We start from the raw sequence: 25,676 nt of genomic DNA, 5'->3' as shown, positions 1-25,676 counted from the left end.
ACTGATAATTGATATTATCTTTTCCTTAAATATTTGGCAGAATTCCTCAGGGAAGGCTCATGAGCCTGAAGTTTCCTTTGTGGGAAGGTTTTCAACTACAATTCCAATTTAAAAGAAGTAGGGGTATTCGGGTTAGCTGTTACTTCTCAGAGGGAGGTTTTGCATTTTTGATCTTTCAAGGAATTAGTCCATTTCATCTAAGCTGTGGAATTTGACATGAAGGTGTTCATAACTTTCTCTTTTATTTTGGCTGTACCGAGAGGAGTGCAAGATCTTGTCCCCTGACCAGGGATTGAACCCGGATCCACAGCAGTCAAAAGTGCTGAGTCCTAACCACTGGACCGCCACAGAATTCTCCTAGATTCTTTAATATCTTCTTGTCTGAGATTGATATAGCTGAGATCATTGACCCAAGACCTTTTTTCCCTAATACAGGTGTGTAGTGCTGTCTGCTTAGAAAAAATCACTAACCTGCTTTGTTCCTATGAACTTGCCTATTCTAGACTTCATATGCATGGAATCATATTTTGTGTACTCTTTCACTTGTCTTCAAAATTCATCCATGCTGTAACATGTGTCAGTAATTTATTTTTTTTCAGGGCTAAATACTACCCTATTGTATGGATATACCACTTTTGTTTACCCATTCACACATCAGCTGCTGCAGATGGGAGTACTGCCTTGTGTTTTGTTATTTTAGTGTTGCTTTGGGGTTTATATTATACATTTTAAAATTACCACAGACTTCAAGTAATACGCCATTTCTAGTATAAGAAATTCATAATAGTATGTAGTATCCCTTTCTTAGCCTTTACGCTAATATTGTCATGCATTTTACATTCACACGTCAAAAGGACGAGATGGTTGGATGGCATCACTGACTCCATGGACAGGAGTCTGCGCAAACTCAGGGAGTCGGTGAAGGACAGAGATCTTCACTTCTTTGTAGATCTGGATTTCCACGTGCTCTAATTTTCCTTTTGGTGGATGAGTATCCTTTAATGTTTCTTGTATAGCAGGTCTCCTGGTGATTTTTTTCAACCTTTGAATGTCTGAAAATGATGTATCTTGCCTCCGTCTTAAAAAGTTATTCCTCCAAGTACTGAATTCCAGATTGACAGTTTTCTGTCAATACTCTGAAGATGCTGTTTCACGATCTTTGTGTCTGTATGGTCCCCAGTGAGAAATGTCATTCCTATTATTCTTCTGATGATAACACTTCTTTTTTTCTCTAGCAGTTTTTTTAGAATTTTCATCACTGGTTTTGAATTATGATATATGCCTGGATCTCATTTTCTGGTGCTTGAAGTTCATTTGGCTTCTGGGATCTGTGGGTTTATAGTTTCCATCCAGTTTGGAAAGTTTGGGGCCATTATTTCTTCAAACACTTTTTCTGTCTCTCTCATCACCTCTACTTCAGAGACTCCAACTACCCATATGTTAGGAAACCTGAAATGGTCCCACAGTTCTTTTATTTTTGGCTGTGCTGTCGCTGAAGCGGCTCCGTTACCGCGTGCGCGCTCTCTAGTTGCAGAGCGTGGGCTCGAGGGCGCGGAGGCTTCAGTAGTCGTGTGCAGGGGCTCAGCTGTGCCTCGGCAAGTGGGACCCTGGCTTCCGGACCAGGGATGGAGCCCGTGTTCCCCGCACTGGCAGGCAGAACCCGTCACCACTGGACCGCCCGGGGAACGCCCTCCAGACCTTCTCTCTGTGTGTGTCTCCTCTTGGATCGCTTCTGTGATGGGTGCTGTGCTTAGTCGCTCGGTCGCGTCCGACTCTTCTCGGCCCCGTGGACTGTGGCCTGCCAGGCTCCTCTGTCCATGGACTTTCCCGGGCAAGAATACTGGAGCGGGCTGCCATGACCTCCTCCAGGGGTCTTCCCGACCCAGGCATCGACCAGGGTCTCCTGCACTGCAGGTGGGTTCTTCACGAAGAGCCTTAACATCCACTGACCTTCTTTACAGACCTTCCGCGTGTGTCTTGTCACTTTCTGAATGTATGAAAGAGCTAAAACAGCCATCTTACCTTCTCTGCTCCCTCTAACACGTGAGTCCGTTTTAGTCTGTTTTGATTATTCTCATTACGGGCTGTGCTTTCCTGGCCCTGCATGCCTGGTAATCCTTGCCTGGACGCCAGACACTGCGAGTTTCACTTTGTAGGGTGCTAGATACGTTTATGTTCTTATAAATCTTTTGGGGCTTTGTTGGAGAATACAGTTGACTGACCTAGACACAGCTTGATCCTTTCAAGTCCTGTTTTTATGATTTGTTACCTGGGTCCACAGCAATGCTCAATCTAGGGCTCAAAGTTCATATGAAGCAAGACTTTCCTGGATAGTTGTCTTAAAAATATACCATATTTTTGTATTACCCATGTTTAAATGTCTTTTACTGAGTATGTCAAAAATTTTAAAATCTTGGAGCCTCACTAAAGACTGCCCCTCCTAGAGACAGTAAACAGCTTGCCTGCACAGCGTGCCTTTCACATACAGACTAACCAAAGTCTAAACCAACCACCTTTATTTAACTCGCCCATCAAAGCCATCACCTTCCGTGCCAGACACCACACAAGCAGACACCACCCCTAGAGCTCGGCGCCCTCCGCTCTGTTCAAATCATCCAGTTCCAGATGTCCTCAAACCAGCCTACGGCCTCACCCCTGCTTCCCCCGTGGACTCCACACTCAGGCCCTGGGCCATGCCCTCCCTCCCCTCCCGCCCTTGACCCAGCTGGGGTCTCCTCGGGTGACCCCGCGCAGCGTGGCATGCCCCCTGCGCTTGGGAAGTGTCGTCTCCAGTCTGTCCCGTTCTACCTAGAATGAGATTCTGGGTCTAACATCCTCCCACTGTCGTGAGTCAGGCTCTCCTCTGGCCGGTGGGGACAGGAACTGTTCCTGCGGCTGGGTGATGCCGCGTCTTTTCCATGGCGTCTTCCCTGGCCCGTTTCCCCACGCTTGTGTACTGACCGGTATTTAATAAGAGGAACCTTCTGCAGACCTCCGGGGTCCTCTGTGCGGCTTTCTTCTTCTCCCTGCTGTTTTGTCCTCTGAACGTGAGCTGCCTCGGTGTCTCCGGATTCTCAACCGACTCCTCAACCCGAGCAGTCTGCCAGCTCCCCCTCACTGCCGCGGCCTGGAAGCTCTCACCAGGAGGTAAGTCCACCTCATGTGTTTCTCATCTCTCAGGGGTTACTCTCTTTCAATGCCCCGAGTTTATTTTATTTTATTTTTTAGGCATGAGGATAAGTTTCCATATTGGCCAGGAGTAGGAAAAAAAAAATCCTGTGTCCTTTATTATTATTTTTTAAGGTTATGAAAAACTCAGCAGGTGTGTCTAGAAGCGGAGATGCTATCAATGAATCAACTGAGTCTGAACCTCCCTGGTATAGGTAAGAGGCTCAGAGAGAATTGGTAGTGGACACAGTCAGGCTCAAATCCATCTCTTAAGTCGGGGTCCGGTTATCTTTCCACAACGCCATCCTTGACCTGTCATCTTCTTTACCATGCCATGCTGTTTCCAACCTTACTGTTTTTCTTAAACGGCAATTTTCTATTTAAAAAATTTTAATGTATTTTCATTTTTGAGGGTTGTGCAGGATATGGGATCTTAGTTCTTTGACAAGGGATCAGACTCGAATTCCCCTGCAGTAGGAATGTGGAGTCTTAACTACCGGACCCCAGGGAAGGCTTGAGGTCCTATTTAAAAAAAAAAGGAAAGAAAGAAAAAGGGACCTTCAGAGAATCAACTTGGAGAAATCTACAAAGGAGACCAAAAAGACAATGGGGGACGGGGGAGGCAGGGAGAGAAAGAAGTGGAACAGGCAAAGTCCTGGAGATCTGACATCTGAATAGAAATTCCAGAGAGAAATCAGAAAACCAAAGGAAGGAAATCATTAACAAGTAATTCAAGAAAGTTTCCCAGAAACGAAGGATTAAAGTCCATTCTGAAAAGGTTCATTCAGCAACAGCCCAGTTCGATGCACCCACAGACCTTGGCTGGGGCATGTTGGTGTGAATCCCGGAACTGGGAGCCAGGAGGGACAGTTACGTACAAAGGTCAGTGCTCAGAACGGCCCCGGACTTCTCCATGGCAGCACAGGGTACTCGATGGAAAGGTAACAATGCCTTTAATATTCTAACAGAAGCAAACTCCCGCCTGAACCTCACCCTCAGCAGAGTATGAGGACAAGCCGCTTTCTGACACGTAACTCTTCGATAGCAGAGGCAGGAGGAAGACGTTACACAAACCACAGAAGACCTCGACAGAGGAAAGCCCCTAACAGCAAGCACAGAGGAAAGCCGGTCCAGCCTGGGGCCAGTTGAGAAGAAACGGACCAGACAGAGACGTATTAATGTCGTTAGACAAGTCTGGGGTTGAACTGGCAACAAGCAGACAGAAAACGAAGCAAGCAAGAAGGTACTGGGTTGGCCAAAAGGTTCATTCATCACGGAAAAACCCAAACAAACCTCCTGGCCGACCCAGTAAGAGGATTATTAATTCTAGGAAAGAGAAAGTTCTGCATGAAAGTGATCCCACCTACCACCTGGCTCAGCTGTAATCAAACACCCGGCCCTAATCCCTAATAACATAAACACTGAACATGAGCTACTCAGAATTACAGTATCAGGGAGATGGGCCACGGGGAGTCCATGTCGGTAGGCAGGACAGAGAAGCTGGAAGATAAATGCCTGAAACGAAACATCAAGGAGTAGCCACGCAAACAGGTTTAAACGGGACATACGGAAGCAAAAACGGACAACCAGCCCGGAGCTGAGAGGGCTGGGCAGAGGCAGCGGGGGAGATTCCTCCCAGAACTGTCTGCTCTTTCAGTGTAACGGATCTTTTTCTCCTAAACTGCGGGATACAAAACTGTTTATAAAGCTGTTTTAGGGTAACTTTACTGTTTTATAAAACTTCCAGGGAACTCCCCGACGGTCCAGTGGTTGGGCCTCAACTACCAAGGGCCCAGGTTTGATCCCTGGTCAGGGAACCAAGGTCCCACAAACCATGGGGCACAGCCAAAAAAGTTAATGATCACATAAAACAAGACACTCTAGACCAGGGTCAGAACGTGGACTTGGATATACTGAACTGGAATCACTGAGACAGCAAGGGCATGGTTTAGAACAGGTTCCCGAGCCCGCATCTCTAGGGGAGTCTCCGTGAGCGTATCAACCGACCTGTTTCTCTTATGAGAAACAGATGAACTCTTGGTCACATCGAAAGCAAACTAACTCCTTCACAGTGAGTTCGCTGGAAGCCGCCCCCAGCCACCCTTCATTGAACCTGCTGGAGCAGCTCTGGGGGGCCGGTCCTGGGCACGCCCACACGCCAGGCTGAGCTGAGGGCCGCCACCTCATGGTCGTGTTTGACCTCGGGATGGAAGCTCACTAGGGGACCTCCTCCTCTCCCCGCAGCGCTGGAACATCTGTCCGACAAGCAACGTTCTAGGGCTGATGACCGACCCCCTCGCCTCGTTTCTGCCGCAGCTCATCCTACGCAGGGCCCCTGCTGGCCCCTCTCTGGTGTCCGACTTCTCTTCTCCACGTTGCTTTTCCAGTTCGGGGCTGCCATCAGCTACTGGTGTCGCACACCCCGTCTCTGCGTCAGCAGCTGCCGCTGTGCCAGTCCACGCCGAGCGCTGATAAACACGCAGGAAGCTGTTCCCCGGGTCAGCACAAAACTGCTTATGAAGCCAGTTCGGCAGGAGCCGCCGGGGCGCTCTGGACGACCTTCTAGGATTAGGTTACTTCTGCTAGGTGCTGAGTCACCGTTCCAGGCTGCAAGGCCTGGGTCTTGGTTTCTCCCCACAGGGCAGGACCCTGTGTGTCCTGCTGTTCAAGCTGAGCTGACGGTGCTCCCGAAGAGGCCGCCGGACGGAGTGCTACCGCGTACGTGCCCGCGCGCCGGCAAGAGAACCCGTGCGCCCTCAGAGCCCCTCCAAGCGCTTGGCCAGCAGCGGGCTGGGACGGCGGCCCCTGCGCTTATCAATAACCACGCTCCTTCAAGCTGGCACCTCCCCAGGACATCTCCTAGGGTGTCAAAGCTTAAGCTGCAGCCAAAGCAAACACAATAAAAAACTACAGAAGGAACACAGAGTCCTCAGATTCTCAAAAAGGAAAAACCACCATATTTATTTAGTTTAACATTTTACCCACATCTAAAGAAAATGATGTCAACAGATAACCTAGGACATAATTCACAGGCACGCATCTCAACCCAGATAACCTAAAAGAAAAAACAAAAAAAAAGAGCAAAGTTCTGTCCAACAGATAAAATTTATCTTCGCTTCTGGAAGATGTTTCCACGTCCCATTCCACGTCCTCTCCCTCTCGCGGCCACTGAAAGGAGAGAAGAGAAAGGATGGGGCAGGTCAGTGCGGACTCTCACCACAGAGGAGCCAGGGCCCCATGATGCTGGCCAAGAGGGGCCTGAAGGCCCCCCAGTCCGGCAGCAAGCCCGCCCGTCACACTTCACAGGGGAAAGAGCCCCGGCCAGAGATGGAGAGGGGTCCCTGAACCTGTCTCCTGAACCCGTCCACCAGAAGCTGGGGGGTAGGGCCTTGTGGAGAAGGTGGTTTGGGGAGCCCGTCTGGGAACCAGAGAAAAGATGAATTCTCAGAGCTGCCCCAGGGTGAGCGAACAAAACACTACAGACGCATTTAATTCACACATAAAATTCTGGAACAGATGTTAAGTGTTAACGTCTATTAAATCTGGGTGAGGGATCTTGTTCTCTGAGCTGTTCTGCATGTGTGAAATGTTTCAGATTGGGGGTGGGGGAACTACAAATGAAAACCCCAAACCACCCCTCAGTGAAGACCGCCATTCTCTGAGACTCAGGTCCGAAGAGGAGACAATACCCTGCCGGCTCTGGACTAACTGGAGCCTCACTGCTCTCCTCAGAGTCTGGAGCTGACCGAAGAGGGAGGGCGGGCCTCTGAGAACCAGGCCACCTACTGACCCACCGGTAAGCGCCTCCCAGAGACAGAGACCGTGGCGAGGGTGGCCCCTCAGGAAGCGGGGAACAGCAGCTGCAGCTCAGCCTTTGCCTTCCCCAGAACGGAGGTCCAGGGCTGCGGTCCCTACCGGGAGGGGTGAGAAGGCTCTCTGGCCAGCTTTTCTGAGGGCAATTTAAAGGCCCCTCTGAGCTCCAAGGCCACCTGAAGTGGGACAGGCCTGCTGCAGCTACGGACCTGACAGAGCTTCCAGGGACCTTCTGGCTCTTCATCGATAGATACTCAGACTGCTCCTAACAACTCATTTGTTTCCTAGCTGATCAACACAGCAGAACTCTCCAGGACCCCAACACAGAACACTGAGTGGGCTAAGCCAGAGAAAAAGGTCAGGCCATGTCTTGGAAGACCACGTCCCACTTCTGGAATGTATTAAAGGAAAACTGCATTTGGCCTCCTTTAATGGGTAAAAGATGGCTCCAGATGGCTGACTTCTGATCTGAGAGCACCCCTCCCCACACTTCTCTCGCTCACGCTGGGCGTCAGGAGACACCCCAGCCCTTCAGGGCAAGCTCCCCGCAGAGTCACCGCAGCGGACTCATCCACTCTGATCTGAGACCCCGTGTTTCCTCTACGGAGCCCCTGTGGATCTTGCGTACGTCCTGAGTGGGATCGAGTGAGGCAAGACAGAGAAGACGGGGCCCAGGGATCCCTAAGACTGCAGGGAAAGTGGGGACAGCAATGTGGAGCCAGCTGCCCCGGTCACAGGGCCTCCCTAAAAGACCACGACACGCCCGCCCGTCACAGCCCCACGCCCACAGCACCTACCCTGGGCCTTCAGGATGGCCGCCTTTCCCCGACCGGCGCCTGAGCCCTGGTTTTTGTTCTTCATGCTCTTCAACATGGGCGCGTTTTTCAGCATGTCGGGCAGAATCAGGAAGCGGATCTTGCTGCCCCGGATGTACACCTGCTCCAGCTGAGCCACACGGCCGTCTCTGTATGTGACTGTGATGTTGGACATCTGCAAGAGAACCGCCCTCCTCAGTAAGGTCACGGGCACCAGCAGAGCGCAGGGTGCGTGCAGGCGAGCCCTGGCTGGAGGCAGGGAGACCAGAAACGCAGACGCGCACGTCACAAGATAGAGCCGGGACTCCAGAGCGCCGGCGGTGTGCGCCGGAGCGGGGTTGCACCTCGAACCTCGCAGTATGCGAGTTCCCACTATAACAGATTAAAAACCCGAGGCCTAATGGACAGCATGCAGAATCCTAACTGGAACCCTGGGCCTGGCCCCAGAGCCCCGATCCTGCCATCCGCAGCCCCGCTGTGAACTGACTGCAACGGCTCAGCACGGCCTGGCCTAGCCTCGCATGCCCCCGCATCGGGCTGCAAAGGCATCCCGAGGGTCATGAGTGCCCCAGATGCGGGGCCGTCCACACCTGTCACCCATGCCCGCACATGATGGCCCAGAACACAGGACGGGTGTGCGGCGAGAGCTCACACGAGGCCCACACAGGACTCAGGAGCAGGGCCGTCGCTGAGACTAAGGGGCCCTGCACCTGTGGACTGGTGCATATGCCGGCAGAGGGTGGTGGGGGATGGCCGGAGGGGAATCCAGACAGCAGACTGGCTGGGCCTGGGACGTCGACACAAACCTGAACGTGCCAATCTCAACAGGCACCACGTTTAACAGAAAGGGCAGCTCATTCTACCAGCCTTCTGGGTGGAAAGGGATCACAGTCTATTCGGAACGGGTCACGCCCACATCGCACAGCTGAGCACTGGCTCCCGGGCTTCCTGACGCTTGTCGTCACCTTACCCCGACCTGCGCTTTCCTCCCAGTGCTAACTGCCCCTGCCCCAGCCTCTGCTGGAGCCCCCGGCCTGCAGAAGGGGCAAGTGCACTCCGAGCCGGCCTGCAGTGTTCGGGGGCTCTCTGCCGCAGGCCGCCTCTCCTCCAGCCCGCCCTGAGAACCCGGACAGGCCGTTCTAAAAGATCAACGGCACTCAGGCTGAGTGCTCTCACAACCGGCACGTGTCCGCCCGGCTGAAGCCTGCTCACACTGGGGTGATAATGATAGCAACGGATCATAACCCCTTCACAAACACACGGACACTATGAACCCACGTGGAAAACAAACGAATGAAGAAACGGAGAGTGTAAGAGAAGCAGACAGAGCAGACCCAATTAACGCAGAGAGCATCACGGAGAAAAGAAGTTACTCTTGCAAGGGTTGTAATAACACAAAGATTCAAGCAAGAATCTTCAGCGGAAGGAAGCAGGGCTGACCACTGGGAGAAGAGTGGGGAACAGACAGTTACAGGGTATTTACTTACAGAACCTCCCCAGGAAATTCTCATCAGTTACAAAAGGAAAAGGAACACGCAGAGGAGAGCACACACAGCACCTCAACCGGAAGATCACGGCTCACAACCCACGAGGGGCAAACAGGCGTTTCAGGCCCGAGTGACGCCCCGAGGAGACAAAAATCACAACACCCCCAAAAAGCATAACCCAAACCTAATGAGGAGAAAATACTAGAAAAGCCCCAATCAAGGGACATGCTAACAAAACACCTGGCCTCCAGTCTTCACCAAGTCATCAGCGGTGTGAAAAAGCAAACCTGGAGCAACCGTTACAGGAGCTGACCGATAAACGCACCAAGGGGCCCTGGGCGGGGCCATGAGGGACAGCCCACACACCTGAAGAAACTGGAGGCGCTGCAGGTTAAAGAATGGACTCCACGCTGGGGTTCTGGGCAAGAGCAAGCACACGCAAACAGACACAAAGGCATGCAGTGAAGGGCTGCAGCCCGCTCTCCAGGAGAGCTCGGGGAAACACCTCGGGAGATTTCCACAGACCATCATGCCATGGCCAAGAAAATGGCCTGCACTGACCTGTCACCAAAGGGGTGAGCATGCCAACACCCGCAAAACATCACTTTCACAGAATCCATTAACCATCACCTTCCCCGCCAAAACATCTGGGAAGCACACTGCTTTAAGTACAGTGAAATTTTGGATTTGGCCCTTACTTTTTTTTTTAAAAAAACATAACATTTACTGTGCTTTGATGATCACAAACTTAACACACGATTGTCATTTCAAAATGAGAAAAATATTTTTAAAAATTTAATCACATATAATTCCCCACCGAAAAGCAACTACTCATGTGGGTCTTCCTCAAAATCTTCTAAAAACATTTTAATGTATTCTTTATAGCCTGGTTCTCATTTCCATAAAACTGGGAACATTGTGGAATTCTGTATCTCCCCACTTATGCCATGGCATTTTAGCACATTAAATACTCTTTCACACCATTGTACTAGGTGAGTAATACCCTTCATGAGATACACTAGTGTGAAGAATCGTAACTTATTTACCTCACTAGCAATGCTGGCTGAGCTGAGACTCCCTCGGGGCAGTGTTACCGTCTGAGGCTCTCCTACTCAGCACCCCCGTCCCCACGTCAGACCAGCACACCAGACTGACAGCTCTCCTGCTGTTTCTCCTTTACCCTTTGCTTTCATCAGCTCCCCCAATCAATCTCTTGCAGAATTAACTCTGACAGCCTTCTACAGATGAGCAAACTGAGGTAATTAACGTGCCCAAAGTCAACTGAAATTCAAACCCACATCAGATTCCAAAGCCCAAGCTCTTAGGGAGAAACTGGGTCCTACACTCTGTAAAGTGATGCTATGCGAGTTCACGTGCCGTGGGAAGGGAACCGCACCAAGCAGTGGGTCCGACACTTCTTAGCAGAGTGATATTCAGCAGGTGAGTCCTGTAATCTTATTCTTCCCGCTTTATGGATAAAACTATCATCCAAACCTGCTTACTTGGCCAAGTATTTGCTCTAAGTGCAATCACATGAGCTGCTTCTGCAAGAAAAATAGCAAATACCCACGGTATGTGAGCAGAAGATTCTGCTAACTGCAAAGCATCATGCAAACACGTTGCCGGGGGCGGGGGGGTACTGAACCTGAGAGCTCCACTGAAGGTTGTGCTACTTCTCTTAAATGGGTTCCCAACACGCGAGAGGATGACCGCGGGATTGGGAGAAACCAAGGACGAGTAGTCTAAGCAGTTAAACCCTTAAAGGTTACATATTCTCAACCTCCAAGTGGCTCCTGCCGATGCTCGCCTCTCTGGCACCTCTAACAGGGCCTGGCACACCTCAGGCACTCGAACAACTGCTGACCAAGAACTTCGAAAAGACCCCCAGCCGCCTGCTTCCTGTCCTCCGAGGCAGAGGCTCAGGCGTGCCCCAGCCTCAGGTGCAGAGCAGGGTACCTGGCAGTTCATATTGTCCTCTGCCTCGATGAGCTTGCCCCGATACACCTCGCCAGTGTTCGTCTCACATGTCACGATGTGACCCTCAGCCTCGTGGAGGACTTTGATCGGCACGCCAATAGACATCTTGTCAGGAAGAGAGTTCTACAGCGAGAAAGAGACAGCAGTTAGTTCATCTTTCGAAGCCGGAGAAGGCATGTGGCAAACACCGAAACCCCTCAAAGCCGATACTCCGGAAAACTCAGCAAGGTTGCCAAAGGTGCACTATTTTTATTTTTTTTAGCTGAATTCTGAGCTTGAAGGACCTATCTGGCAAACACACGCAAGATGTGGGTGGGGAGCAACAGGGGGGCTAGACAGGGGGAAAGCTAATGGGAATGTAAGTTGTCTCCCATTTTCCATCCACCACAGGTCCCTTGAGTGTGCATGTTACGTTGCTTCAGTCACGTCGGACTCTCTGTGAACCCATGGACTGTAGCCCACCAGGTTCCTCTGTCCATGGGATTCTCCAGGCAACAATACTGGAGTGGGTTGCCATGCCCTCCTCCAGGGGATCTTCCCGATCCCAGGATGGAACCCGCATCTCTTACATCTCCTGCACTGAGAGGAGGTTTTTTTTTTTTTTTTTTAACCACTAGTGCCATCTGGGAAGCTAAAATCTAGAAGGGGCTGTGCATTTAATTCAACCCATTAAGTGCTCTCTGACCTACTTACTTCACCATCAAGCTAAAGAGAAAATATCCAAGTGTTCACAAAGTGACAATCTGCTACAAGTAGGAAATGCTCATCCTGGAGGGAAAATATAATCAGGGAAAACCCTGACTTGACCTAATTAAGAGAGAAAAAAAGCAAGTGGATTTTTTTTTTAAATCCCAAGATGGGTGTGTAGAACAAAACTTCTGTAAAACGAAACATCTTCTGCTCTCCAGTAAACAAGCCATGTCACAACCATTTGGTATTCCAGCCTTCCAAATGCAAATTTCAAAGCCCAGGTAAAAACCATACTGGCTTTTTGGCAGCCCTCCGTTACTTCCTACAAGTGCTGAGGAGTTGGGGGATGTGAGAAGCACAGAGGCAGTCCCCCGTACCTTACGGCTTAGGGTAAAGGAGGAATTAGGATGTGAACAACCAAAAAGCAGGATTTGGCCCCAGAGAGCTGAGATGCATTTTAAAGAAAAGATTTCAGGAAGCCCGGACTCCTGCATCCTCCCATATAACAGAAAAGTGTTAAATCTCTTCAGACAGGAGATCTGGTCTTCATTACTCAACAGTCATCTTTTAATATTCAGATTACCTGCCCCTTGCTGCAAACTTGTATGTAGCCTGACTCCACCCCACCCCACCTCTCCCCTCGGGGTCGCCAGAGATCTTGTTTTCCGGGCTCAGAGTCCTCATGATTCCCACCTAATAAACCTAATTCTCAGCTTTTAGGTGGCGGTATTTTTTCAGTCAACAGGCGGCTGGAGGGTGGAACACAACTATGTGTAGTCAAGAGAAAAAAAGGACCGGGAGAGGTTGGGAAAAAACAGGTTCCACTGGTGAGGACAATGCTGAAACGCAGCTGGGGGAACCGGGGCAGCACAGAGCCTAACCAATGCAAGGGCGCCGAAGTTACAAAATGCATCGAACACGCTTTAGAGGCAAGGAAATTTGATAACCTGTGTTTCAAGCGTGAGGGGATCAGGTCCTGGAAGGGGGAGGGAGGCAGAGATGCAAACGGCTTTGAAAAGAAATCACCCAGGTAGGGATTCGGGGGGAAGGTGGCCACAAGCCAGGGACGATCTCAAGACCACTGCATGGAGAAACACCGGTCTGGAGAGGTTCGGGAACCGAAGAGCAAGTACTTCGGGGGAAAAGCTAACAAGCGCACTTCCAGGCGCTTGTGAGGCGCCGCTGAGGGTCTGGGTGGCCGGGCTGCCCGCGTTTCTCCGTCCCCGAGCACCGCAGAGCTCCTCGGCGGCGCGTCCTCCTCCAGCCCCACCGCCCCTCGCGGGTACCTCGGCCTGGCCCTCGCCCGCCCCAGCCCCGGCGGCCCCCTCCTCACCGGCTCCGGTCTCCTCTTTCAGAGGTGGCAGGGTAGACGGAACTCCAGTGACTGCGAAGGCGTGAGGTGCTCGAATGGCGGGCCGCGCGCTCCCAGAATACCACGCGCTCCCAAAATGCCCCGCGCAGGGCCCGCCCCCTTCCTTTTCCCTAGTGGCGGCGGGCGAGGTCTCTCGCCTTCGCGTTCATCCTCATCGCGCCGGCTGGGGAACCCGAGCTCGGGTACAATAGTTCCGGGCCCGGGGAAGAGCGGGGCTGATGACCGGACCCAGGTGCCGCCGGAAACAGCGACCCTCGGGCCGGCCCGGGCCGAGGGGCACTCGCGTTCCCCAGCACCCGACGCCAGACGGCGGCTGGACGGCGAGGCGGGCGACGGGGGCGGCGGGCGCGGGGGCCCGGGGCCGGGACCTGCCCCCACAGCGGAAGCCTGGGAAGCCGACGGCGCCGGGGAAGGGGCGCCCCGAGCGAGGCGAGTGCCTCCGGCGTGCGGACAGGGGAAGCGGGGACCCGGAGGAGCGGCCCGGGGGGCGGCCGGCGTGGGAGCCGGAGGCGGTCCGGGGCGGGGCTTGGGGCCGCCGCCGCCTCCCGCCCCTTCTTCCCCCGGGGCGCTGGTGCTGGCGGCCCGGGAAGCCGGCGCGCGCCAGCCGCGCGCGCTCGTCCCCAGTAGACGCCAGAGCTGCAGCCGGCGCCGGGCCGGGGCCATGGGAGCCCTGCGCCGCCCGGGTCATGAGGACGGAGGTGGACGCGGAGGCAGCGGGGCCGCCGCTCGAACCCGGTCAGTGTGCCCCCTCCGTCACCCCGGGGATCGCGGTGGACGCGGGGCAGGACCCCGGGGACCGGGGTCAGCCCTCACCCCGTGGGTCGGGGCGGGCGCGGGGCAGGACCCCGGGGACCGGGGGGCGGCCCTCACCCCTGCGATCGCAGTGCGCGCGGGGCAAGACCCCGGGGACCGGGGATCGGGGGTCAGGGGTGGGGGCAGCCCTCTCCCCGGGGATGGGGTATGGGGGGGAACCCCGCCCGAGCGCGGGGCAGGGTCCGGCCGCGCGACCTTGGGCCGACCGCCGCCGCGGCCCGACTGTTGAGCTCTGAGCGAAACCTGGCCAGGTGTGCGCTCTGGCCGGGCCTGCCGGCCAGCCACGACCACCTAAGATTTGCTTGTTTTCCTGATAACTCCCCGAGCAGGGACACCCCTGGGCATCTCCCGCTTGCGGTAGTGGAGGGAAGGAGGGTCCTGGTTGAGCACCCGGGGCGGGGGGAGGGGTCACCTTTCCCAGGAGGGAAAAGTCCTCTTTGGAGCTGCCTCCGGGAGACCCTGTCCCCCTTCCGGTATACAGGCCTTAGAAGGGGCAGGCAACTGGCAGGGATCGCAGAGCAGTGACGGACCTCCTGCCCCTGGCCTCCCAGATCCCTGCGTGTTGTCTTGCTATGGGGTCTTCCTTCTTTAGTTCCTCCTTCCCAGCCCCCTGAGTTCCTTTGCTGGGGGGCATGGGGGTACAGACTGATAGCTCTGTGGCCGGCCTCGGCATGCTTTTCTGAGTGGGAGAGGGGGGAGCAGTGGTTTCCCGTCCCCTCTGCGGCACACAGTTGATGAGAAAGGGCCGATGAACTCTACAGTGAGGCGCCCACACGTGGGAGACCCCAGCCCTGAGGCATCCGTGGGACATGACCGTGGTTGCAGCAAGGAGTTGGGTCTGGAGCTGTCCCTGGGGTTTGCTGTCTCCTCCTCCGGTTGTCTCACTCTGTGATCTTGGACCAGACACTTGCCTGTCCAGAGGGGCCTCAGTGGAGTAATGATTCACAGTTCCAGGGTGCTTTCTCCAAGCAGGCACACTGCCGGAGTTGTTTACAAGCAGGGCCTCATTAATCCTCATAATGACTCTGGTGAAGCTGGTTCCTATTGTCATTTACACTTTGCAGATGAGCCGACCGATGGCTTAAGTATTCAGGGCCAGGAACTGCCTTCCTTCCTTGAGAACAGCTGCCTGCCGAAGCCCCTTCCAGGCACACCCTGGCCCTTAGGTGGGATGGGCCTGTGGCTCCAGGCATCTGGCAGCAGCTTGGGGCTTGGAAGGCCTGCGCTTATCGCCACCCGCTGCAGGAGGATCTCTGGGTCCCTGTTGGCCGACTTGCTTGTGCCTGGATTGGGGGTGGCCCCGAGGCGGGTGTTCAACCACCTCAGGGGTGTGGGCAGGATCAAAGGGTAAGAGATAAGGGCGAGAAGAGGTGGGGCAGGGTTCCCTAGGGCCTCAGCCAGCGGCCAGGCGGTGCCGCATTTTACAGCTGGGGAGGCACAGACAAGAGTCGAGCCTGGCCACAGGTGGCCCAGCCAGCCAGTGCCAGAACCCGGGCCGCAGAGTCAGGAGGCGCCGTGGACAGAGGACCACAGTCTGGAAGCCTGGGGGAAGGGGAGCCCTGCGGTGACACGGAGGCTCGGGCCCCTCCAGGGAAAGAAAAACAAACAAAAACGCCCTCCATTCACTGTCTAAGTGTGCCTGCCCAGGTCTCCGGGCTGGGAGGAGGCAAACGCTGCGTGCCTGGCACTGAGGAGTTCCCTGTGAGTCCTGCGGGCAGACAGACACCAGCTCCAGTCCTCCAGATGGAGGGGAAGAGACCGACACGTTTGGATCTTCAGAGGTGGGGGACAACCTTCCGGACGGAGGGATATGCAGGAGCCAAAGCTGGGGAGTACACAGCCCGCGGAGAGAAAACAAGAAGGCAGTTTGTAGCTACGGGAGGGGTTCCAGAAGGCAGGACACGGGCCGCCAGGGGAGAGCAGCCTGCAGACGCTCTGCCTCTGCCCAGCCTTCGGGGGGGATTACTCTGGGACGTGAACACCTGGTTGGCAGAGCTCGGTCCCGACACCGCGTGTGCCCAGAGCCGAGCACGCCACAGTGGGCCCTCGGCGAGCCAGCACCACGTGTGGGACAGCAGCGCATAGGATGAGCCAGTTCTCTGCCCGCGGGCCGCTTACAGCCTAGCGGGGAGACAGGAAGGCTTTATGTTGTGTGTTTTTGTCACCTTTGCGGAGTACTGTGAAGGAGCCCCTGCTCCCGAAGGCACAGTCAGTAAATGCCTCTCACGGGGCGGGCAAGACTTTGAGTCAAGACCCGAGTGACAGAAGGGGGCAGACTTGAGTCCCGAGGGTGAGAGAGCTCCCCCGGCGAGTGGGGCAGGCCCGGCTGGCATTCGTTAGGGGTAAGAACTGTCTCCTGAGGGCCCTGGAAGACTGTGGAGGGACCCCGGCGGCTGTTGTGGACCGAAGCCAGAGAGGGACTGGGGGGAGAAGTCAGGCAGAAGAAGTCAGGCAGGTCGGTGCCCGCCGGGCCGAGTTCGCGGCAGTGGGCGGAGGCGGATGTCGCAAGCCTGGAGAGGTGGCCTGGGTTCCTTTTAGGGCCTCCTGGAGCCAGGGGAAGGAGGGAGCGAAGCCTGGCCCCCGCCTGGTCTCAGCCGAATGGAGGGCGGGGCTCCCGGCCGAACCCCCGAAGGGGCGCCGCGGACATTCTTGCCCCTGGGGCCAGGCAGCTCGGCCAACAAGCTGTTTTCCATGGGCCCTGCAGGTGAGGCGGGAGAGCAGGGAGGCCGTGGCAGTGCAGCCAAGGCGCAGTCCCGGGCCCTGCTCCGGAGAGGGCACGGACAGCCCAGCAGGGCAGGGGTCCACGCGGGGGCCCCTCCTGGGAGCCACAGTGTGGGCCTGGGCTGGCGGAGTGCCGATGAGCGAGGGCATGGCCAGCCTGCTGTCCTCTGAGCCAGGCCTTAAGGGCAGGGGAGGGTGTGGACGGGAGGGCAGGAGCTTGGGACCCCTGAAGGCATCGGGAGGTCGCAGGTTGCAAGGCCGGGATGGACCCCAGGGCTCCCAGGCGGCCCTCCTGGTTGGTGCGTGTAGGGGCGGGGTGGGGAGGGGTGCAGGGGTCAGCTCTGCGCGGGCCGGTTGTGAGTTCAGGAGTGTCGCCTGGAGACCCCCGAGGTGGGGAGACCACGGGAGTCGAAAGGGCGTCCTGAACGAGCAGAGTAGCACGGCCGGTTCTTCAGCTCTGAGCTCTGTGCACATTCCCGGGACCCCAGGGCAGGGGGGTCCCCCAGGCCGTGGGCCTGCCATGGCCCCTTACTCTCCTGTCTTAAGGCGCGTCCCGCACGGCCCCTCGCGGCCCCGCACGGCCCCGCGCTCTGATCTGAAAGCGCGTCCCACGTGGCCCTGGCCTGGCCCCTCGTTTTCTTCCTGCGCCGCCTGTGTGTGCTGTCCGCCAGGGCACTCCTCACCGAGTCGCCAGTCCGCAGGCTGGGCACTCATGGGGCTCTGGGGAAATGTTTGTTGACCGAAAGGGAAATCAGACCAAAGTCCGCACTTGAGGGACGGCCAGACCCGGCCCACATGTGGAAGTCAGCGCCAAGCCAGCAGGAGAGCCCGAAGCAGAACGCCCAGGCCGGGCCCGTGCTGCTCCGCCCCGGGTAGCCCAGCCCTAGCTGATACGTGACTGCCCCTGCTCGTAACCCTGGGGGCTGTGCAGTCAGCGGCCTTGGGAATTGAGACAGGAACGTCTGCTGAGTGCCTCCGGGAGCCCCCGGCCACAGAGGGGCTCCAGAGAGGGCCCGTGGAGGCGGGGGGCGTGCACCATGGGGGCAGCGTCATGAAGTGATGTCCGCAGACAAGACTTGGCTCCGCGGCCTGGGAGGCTGAGCCAGTCCAGGCGGGAGGGAGTGGGTGTGCAAAGGCCCTGGGGCGCGTGAAGGCTCCAGCCCCAGGAGGGTGAGGGGAGGCCGGGTGCCAGTGGGCTTCCGGCGGCAGCCACACAAGCCTTGTCCTGGGGGTGTGGGAGCCTCCCCACCAGAGGCTTGTGCAAACGGCTCACGCTCCCAGACCAGCATTTCAGGGAGACTGCTGCTGTGGCAGAGAATGGGTTGGGGGGCCTTGTAAGGATGTGGACTGGTCCTCAGGTGGCCCCTGTGGGCCCTGAGTGGCACCGGTGGCTCCAGTGGGAGTGGGTTGGCGGCCGGGCACGGCGCCGAGGGTCCGTGAACCCCCCATACTCCTCCCACCGTGACCCCTGTGCTCCTCCCCCACCCTGTGACACCCCCCCGCCCATGACCCCCCCGTGACCCCCCGCGCTCCTCCCACCCCGTGCTCCTCCCCCCGTGACCCCTCATGCTCCTCCCACCCCGTGACCCCCTGTGCTCCTCCCACCCCGTGACCCCCCCATGGTCCTCCCACCCCGTGACCCCCGTGCTCCTCCCCCCGTGACCCCCCCCCCGCGCTCCTCCCACCCCATGAACCGCCCCCCCGCGCTCCTCCCACCCCGTGCTCCTCCCCCGTGACCCCCCGTGCTCCTCCCACCCCGTGACCCCCCCGTGCTCCTTCCCCGTGACCCCGTGCTCCCCCCGTGACCCTGTGCTCCCCCCCGTGACCCCCGTGCTCCCCCCGTGACTCCGTGCTCCCCCCATGACCCCCGTGCTCCTCCCCCCGTGACCCCCCCGTGCTCCTCCCCCCGTGACCCCCGTGCTCCTCCCCCGTGACCCCCGTGCTCCCCCTGTGACCCCGTGCTTCCCCCTGTGATCCTGTGCTCCCCCCCCGTGACCCCGTGCTCCTCCCCCCGTGACCCCCGTGCTCCCCCTGTGACCCCGTGCTCCCCCCGTGACCCCCGTGCTCCCCCTGTGACCCCGTGCTCCCCCCGTGACCCCGTGCTCCCCCCGTGACCCCCGTGCTCCCCCTGTGACCCCGTGCTCCCCCTGTGACCCCGTGCTCCCCCCCCGTGACCCCGTGCTCCTCCCCCGTGACCCCCGTGCTCCCCCTGTGACCCCGTGCTCCCCCCGTGACCCCCGTGCTCCCCCCGTGACCCCCGTGCTCCCCCCGTGACCCCGTGCTCCCCCCGTGACCCCGTGCTCCCCCCGTGACCCCGTGCTCCTCCCCCCGTGACCCTGTGCTCCTCCCCCCGTGACCTCGTGCTCCCCCTGTGACCCCGTGCTCCTCCCCCCGTGACCCCGTGCTCCCCCTGTGACCCCGTGCTCCCCCCGTGACCCCGTGCTCCTCCTCGCAGGCGACTTCGTGCAGCTGCCGGTGCCGGTCATGCAGCAGCTCTACCACTGGGACTGCGGCCTGGCCTGCTCCAGGATGGTGCTCCGGTGAGTGCGCCGGGCCGGCCCTCTGATGGAGGGGCGCACGGGGAGAGCCCCGGGCGGGATTCGTCATCCCGGTGGCCGTCTCCAGCTGGGGCTTGGGGGAGGCCCGGCATCCACCCAGGCGCCACCCCACCTGCGGAAGCGAGGGGTGGCGGGCCAGGCCCCCCAGGTCTGCCTCCGGAGGATGCCGGGGGTCTGGAACGGCCGGGAAGTCACAGGTGCCCGGGCCCACCCCACAGAGTGACCCCCACGGCCGAGACGCGGGGTCCCCGTGCACCCCCGACCTCAGACTCTCAGAAGACGGGGTCCCTGGGCAGCGCAGCCTCTCGCTCCGCCCCCCCCCAAGTCCAGGCAAGACAGGTGTTCCATGTCTAATGCTCAGGGAATCAGTGACGAGATGTGTTCCAAGCGCTTAGACGGTCCTGAGACGAGGCTGGAGAGGCTGACAACTGGCCCAGAGTCACAGGGCCCGTGAGAGACGCCAGGCACAGAGTCCAGGCCCGCACGAGGGCCTGCGTGGTGTCTGGGCGGCCCCGGGTGGCGTGCGGTCAGGACCCAGGAGTTCACGATGCAGGGCGCAGCCTCCCGGGGGCCCTCGGGGGGGCTGCCCCGCGCCGGCGCCCCCGAGGCTCAGTGGCCAGTCTGCCCGCAGGTACCTGGGCCAGCTGGACGACGCTGAGTTCGAGAGGGCCCTGCAGGAGCTGCAGCTCACCAGGAGCATCTGGACCATCGACCTGGCCTACCTGATGCGCCGCTTCGGCGTGCGGCACCGCTTCTGCACCCGGACGCTGGGCGTGGACAAGGGCTACAAGAACCAGGTGCGCCAGCTGCGGCCGTGCGGGCGCCGGGGGACACGCCACGGCCAGGACAGGCCACTCAGGCCCCGAGTGGTGAGCCGGGCCGCTCCTGGCACCCCACCCACAGAGACACCCCCACCTAGAGGCACACACACCCCCGCCTGTCTCGGAAGTGCCTGCTGGCTTGCAGAGGCGCCCCAGGCGGCCTTCACGGTCCTTCCCTTTGTCCCAGCAGCAGCCGGCCAGGCCTCAGGGCGCCCTGTCTCCCTCCGGCCGTCCTCTGCCAGGTTTCTTCCTTACGGGGACAGCCCGCTCCAAGTTGGGTCCCTGGTGTTCTGGAAGGAGAAAAAAAAGAAAATCTACTGGCTTTCCTTTTTATGAAAAAGGAAGGATGCCAGGGACCTCCTTGAAGGTCCAGCGGGTCAGGTTCGGTGCTTCCAACGCAGAGGGCGTGGGTTCCATCCCTGGCGGAGAACCGAGACCCCACGGCATGTGGAAAGGTCAAGAAAGTGACACAAACACACACACAAGAAAAACCACAAGCAAATGACAACAAAAACAGAATGCCGGCAAAGCCTCGCTGAGACCCCAGGGCACTCTGCCGGCCTGCTAGAAGAACAGTCCTGCCTCCCCCAGGGGCAGGCCTTGGCCCAGGCTCCAAACCTGGGCAGAGCAGAGAGTGCCCGCCGGCCTTGTGGGTGACGAGGCCACTACCCAGGGGCCAGCGCCCGTCCACCTAGCTCTCCTGTGAACTGTCCAGGCCAGGGGCAAAGGCTGGTGGCTCTGGCGTGGTCAGCGTGGCCTCGAGGCGGAGGAATGGCCCCAGAGTAGTCGCTTCTCCCTCCCCCGTGGGGGCCCTGGCCCCCTAAAAGCCCCTGCGCCACACAGACCGTGTCCTTTGCTAACACGCGCTGGCTGAGCCGAGTAGGTGGCATCCAGGCTGCCGCCCACCCAGGGTGCTGGCCTGCGCCTGCTGCTCGCCCGTCTCCCAAGCATCCTTCCCAGCCTCGGGTGGTCCCGCTGCCCGCAGGCCGGGCCCCTGTGTCCACTCCCGCCCCCTGTGCTGTTCGCGTCCTCCCGGGGGGGTGAGGGCAGCCGGGACGGGCGGCCTCTGCAGCTGCTGTGCCCTCACAGTCCTTCTACAGGAAGCACTTTGACACGGAGGAGACCCGGGTGAACCAGCTGTTTGCCCAAGCCAAGAGCTGCAAGGTGCTGGTGGAGAAGTGGTGAGTCCGTGTGTCCCCGCCCCCCCGCCCTCCGTCATGCACCTGCTCCCCCAAGGCTGGCACGGGGTGGGGGGGAGCCTCCCTTGGGAAAGGGTGGACCTGAGCTTTCCCGCCCTGCCGGCCATGGGCACTGACTTGTCCCCGCCCCCGACCCCCGAGCCTTAGTTTTTCCACCCATAAAATGGGAACAGGTGGGGGGCTACGAGACCTAGTCTACACAAAACTCTGACCTAGGGTGGATCCTGAGCGGGGGACAGACGGACAGGTGAGCAGAACAGATCTGAGCCAGCCCTCGGGCTGCCCGGGGAATGCTGGCCTTGGGACAGAGTGCAGGGACCCTAGCGGTGGGGTGACAGCCTGGGGAGCACGCTGGTGCAGCCATCCAGGGCGGTGGGGAAGGCCAGGGGTCAGCTGTCAGGGAGGCCTGGCAGCCAGACCTCCTCCCCGGCTGCCTGACCTTACCCTCTTCTCCTCCACACGGGGCGGGGGTCCCAGGAGACCCAGGAGACTTGCCTGGACGCAAGCAGCTTCCTCCCCAGCCTGCTGTGGGCACTGCGCCCAGCAGGCGTCTGGCTCTCAGACCCCCCCCGGCCAGTCTCTCCTGCGTCCCCCGTCTCCCGGATTTCTGACTTCACGATCATGTGACCCAGGCACACAGCCCTCGGGGCTCAGGGAAAAAGTCTCACGTGTCCCCGGGCCACGTGAGCGCGTGTCGGAGGGCGAGGTGGCCAGTGTTGGCTCAGTGGCACCTGACAGGCTGTGTGGAGAGCAGGGCTGCCCCCCCCGCACCCCGCAGTGAGCGCCGCGGTCACCCCCGCGGCCTGGCCACACGCTGACCCGCACCCGGGACCGGACCCCGGGCCCGCCCTGCAGCCCCGCCCCGCGCCTCCCGGTGGCTGAAGTCCCCCTCTGGTCATACCTTCTGCTGGGAGCTCAGCCAGCTGCTTCCTCTTAGAGACCCAGTGGAAACATGGCACCCTTCCCCGGCCACGGCGTCAGGCCAGGCCGCCCTGCGACTCGGCGGGGCTGGAGCTGGGCCCGGCCACCAGGCACCCACACGCTCCTCCGGGGGGCCTGGAAGCAAGGAGGGCTCAGCCGGCGGGGCGTTGGCCCCCTGCCCCCCGGTGAAGACGGTGGGGCCCTGGGCACTGGGGAATCCCCCCAGCCCTTCCCGGGGAGCCCCTCCTGCCACGAGGAGCCTCAGACAGAAAGAGCAATAACCCTTTCAGAGAAGCACTCAGTTTAGAAACCGGTAAAGCCTCGGTTCTGATTCAGGGAAGTAAATTAAACCACCCGTTTATGTTACTAATGCAGTCTTTAGGGTGAAAGACCAGGGCAGTGGGGGGCAGGTCCAGAGATGGGGTGCCGTCTGGAGCTGTATGGCCACCTGTGAAGTGCCGTGGGCCCAGCGTGTCCTGGGTGCCCTCAGAGCCCCCCCGGTCCATGCTTGGTCCCCCACTGAGCCCCGGCCACCGTGACGAAGCAGGCGGGCCCCCCTGCACGGAGCGCAGGCCGGACGCCTGACCCCGGCCACCCCCGCAGCAGGGTGAGCGTGCAGGACATCCAGGCCCACCTGGCGCAGGGCCACGTGGCCATCGTGCTGGTGAACTCGGGCGTGCTGCGCTGCGACGCCTGCGCCAGGCCCCCCAAGTACTGCTGCTTCACGCCCGGCGGGCCCCGCTGCTTCTGCCGCTCGCCCGGCTACCAGGGCCACTTCATCGTGCTGCGCGGCTACAGCCGGGCCGCCGGCTGCATCTTCTACAACAACCCGGCATACGCTGACCGTGAGTGGGGCGGGCGGGCCCCCGCCGCCTCCTCCCCGGGGCCCACCCGTCCGGCTGTCACCGGGCCAGCCCTCCGCCCCCACCCAGGGCACACCCCAGGGCTACAGGTCCCGCCGCCCCCCGCCCGCAGGCTGGCCCTCCACGCTAGAGAGGGCCCGGGCACCCTGGTCGGGCTGAGAGCCCAAACGCTGCGCAGACGGGCCGAAAGAGAAAGAGGGAAGTCTGCCGGCCCTGGCCCTGGTCACCGCTCCCCGCCCAGACTCCCCACGGCCCTGGGGACAGGGAGGGACCACCCTGCGGCCTCCAGCGAGTCCCCTCCCCTCTGGGCCTGTTTCTCCCGCTGAAACGGGGAGAGCTCAGAGGACAGGCTCACGGGGGCCGCAGCGGTGGCAGGGAGGGTGTCCCCCCGCTGACCGCCCCGTCCTCCCGCCGCCGCAGGGATGTGCAGCGCCAGCATCAGCAACTTCGAGGAGGCCAGGACCAGCTACGGGACGGACGAGGACATCCTTTTCGTCTACGCGGACAGCTGACGGCGGGAGCCCGCTCTGCCCCGCCCTGTCCCTGGAGGCCTGGGCCTGGGGCTCGGACGAGGCGCCGCGCGCGTCCCTGCTGCCTGTTGGCGTCATCCCCGGGCCTGAGGCCAGCTCTGCTGCGCTTGGGACGTCCGCCCCCACGGGCACGCCAGAGCCCATCTCCCTAGCCCCAAGAGAGACGCTGCGGGTCTGTTTGTGTGGAGACCGTAGCCAGCCTGGGCCCCGGGGCTGTGCCGGCTCCAGCCTCCCTGGGCTCTGAAAGGCAGATGCCGTCCTGGGCCCGCTGCCCCGCCCCTGCCCCGGGGGGGCCCAGTCCCTGCGGCTGGTGGCCAGGCCCCTGGCCCCTGGGGAGGGCTGGACCTCAGGCAGAAACCCTCAGGCCCCTGTGGCCCTCCTTCAAGGGGACACCTGGGCTGTGGGCGGGCCCCTGGCTCCTGCTGGCACCCCGAGGGCCAGGGCCAGCGGCCTGGGCCCCAAAGACGCTCCCCGCCCCCAGCATGGCACCTCCTGCCTCTGAGTGCGGGCAGCCCCACCTCTCAGGGCTGGGTGCTGGGGCCCTGGGCCTGCAGGCCTGATTGGGCTGGGGGCGGCCTGTGGCCTCCCCCCGACAGAATGCCGGTGGTCTGTCTCAGCAGAGAACGCACAGCATGGACCCTCGCGTGGACTAGAGCGGCCTCCTGTTCTTCCTTTTTCAGCCAGGGGAGGTTTGTGTGCGTGTGTGTGTGTGTGTGTGTGTGTGTGAGACTTAAGTCCTTTTTTCAGCCGGGGGAGGGTGTTTTTTTTGAGATTGAAGTTTTCACTTTTGGCTGGGTGATACTCAACCTCAAGCAAGACAATAATAGTGGGGTTGCAGGTACTTTGGAACCACAGACACCTCTCTTCACGGGCAGAGAAGCCAGGCCAGGGTCTCTTCCAAAGCCAAGGGGACCTGGGGCTGCAGGCAGGCCGGCCCCTCGCCACAGCCAGAGCCTGACTCAGGACGGCGGTGGGGCTGCATCTTGAACCTGGGTCTGCGCCCCTGGAAAAAAAGGGAGATGGGTCATTCCCAAAAGGGGCTGGAACTCCTCCCACCCCTGCCCCGGGTACCTCTGGCCGGGGGGCCAGGATGCCCCCGTCAGCCACAGCACCGAAGTCTTTGTCGTCTGGTGCCGGAGGCCCGATGCTGGGGTGGCGGCTGCCCCTTCCCTGGGCTGCAGACCACCCAGCCGTACAGCTCCTCGACCCGACAGCCCTGACTGACAGGCAGATGCTTCTGGCTAGGCAGCCGCGCTGGGTTCAGAGGCCAGCACTGCCTGCAGGCCCTTCTCGTCCCCACTGCCTTAACCCTGGGTGGCCCGAGACCCCCGCAGCCCTGGTTCCCACGCCCGGGAGGATCCCACGTGGCAGCTGCAGGCCGGGCGCCCCCGTGAGGGCTCCAGGTGACCCCAGGGAGGGTGGCGGCGTCCAGGGAGATAGCGACGGGAAGTGGCGGCCACCCTCGGGTGAGGCCGGTACTCGGGCCGGCGGGGGCTGCCCAGGGAGCGGCCTCCACAGAGGCCACGGTGCCTTCGTCCATCAGAGACGCCGTCCCTGGGGCGGAGGAGCGGGCCTCTCGGGGCAAGCCGCAGGCTAGAGGTCACCCGTCTGGAAGGCTCGCAGGAGCTGCCTGCCCCCGGGGCCGCCGCCGCCTGCCTGGAGGGGTCTCGGGCAGGACACAGACCTCGCCGTCCTGTCCTGTTCACACACAAATCATGAAAACGGGGCTGGAGACAGCAGGACTCGGCACGTGACGCCGCGACCCCTTGGCCGCACAAGGGGGGCGCGCTGGGCCGCTGGCTGTCTCCCCAGCAACCTGGGGGCGAAAGGGGTCTTTTGCATCACAGGGATTTTTATACGTGTTAACTCGTTTGTAATGAACCATTCTCAATAAACATGGTCCTCGCTGAAAACGCTGGCAGCCCCCA

General features: G+C 59.6%; 2 protein-coding genes across 8 annotated transcripts; one reads left to right on the top strand and one right to left on the bottom strand.

Moving 5' to 3' along the window:
- Positions 1 to 945: 945 nt before the first annotated feature.
- GUCD1 (guanylyl cyclase domain containing 1) lies at positions 946 to 25,661 on the top strand. Of its 7 annotated transcripts, none has more exons than XM_065904164.1 (7): positions 978 to 1,914; positions 2,991 to 3,147; positions 19,312 to 19,396; positions 20,046 to 20,211; positions 21,325 to 21,416; positions 22,962 to 23,200; positions 23,639 to 25,661. In XM_065904164.1, exons 1-7 carry the CDS (start codon positions 1,279 to 1,281, stop codon positions 23,728 to 23,730), a joined length of 1,467 nt encoding a protein of 488 aa, XP_065760236.1. In that variant the 5' UTR covers positions 978 to 1,278; the 3' UTR covers positions 23,731 to 25,661. The 7 variants fall into 7 exon arrangements, with proteins under 7 accessions (XP_065760238.1, XP_065760236.1, XP_065760235.1 ...); XM_065904163.1 differs by having other exon boundaries at positions 1,470 to 1,914; positions 22,959 to 23,200; XM_065904169.1 differs by lacking the exon at positions 978 to 1,914 and adding an exon at positions 3,304 to 3,383 and having other exon boundaries at positions 2,958 to 3,147; positions 22,959 to 23,200.
- On the bottom strand, positions 6,103 to 13,709 carry SNRPD3 (small nuclear ribonucleoprotein D3 polypeptide). The gene is made up of 4 exons (XM_065904175.1): positions 13,284 to 13,709; positions 11,240 to 11,383; positions 7,779 to 7,971; positions 6,103 to 6,336 (listed from the first exon to the last, which is right to left on the bottom strand). Exons 2-4 carry the CDS (start codon positions 11,363 to 11,365, stop codon positions 6,275 to 6,277), a joined length of 381 nt encoding a protein of 126 aa, XP_065760247.1. The 5' UTR covers positions 11,366 to 11,383; positions 13,284 to 13,709; the 3' UTR covers positions 6,103 to 6,274.
- Positions 25,662 to 25,676: the final 15 nt, after the last annotated feature.

The sequence above is a fragment of the Muntiacus reevesi genome, chromosome 13 (genome assembly GCF_963930625.1).
Source record: "Muntiacus reevesi chromosome 13, mMunRee1.1, whole genome shotgun sequence".
Classification (NCBI taxonomy): domain Eukaryota; kingdom Metazoa; phylum Chordata; class Mammalia; order Artiodactyla; family Cervidae; genus Muntiacus; species Muntiacus reevesi.
Note: the sequence above shows the minus strand (reverse complement) of the source record. Positions and strands in the feature narration are given on the sequence as shown.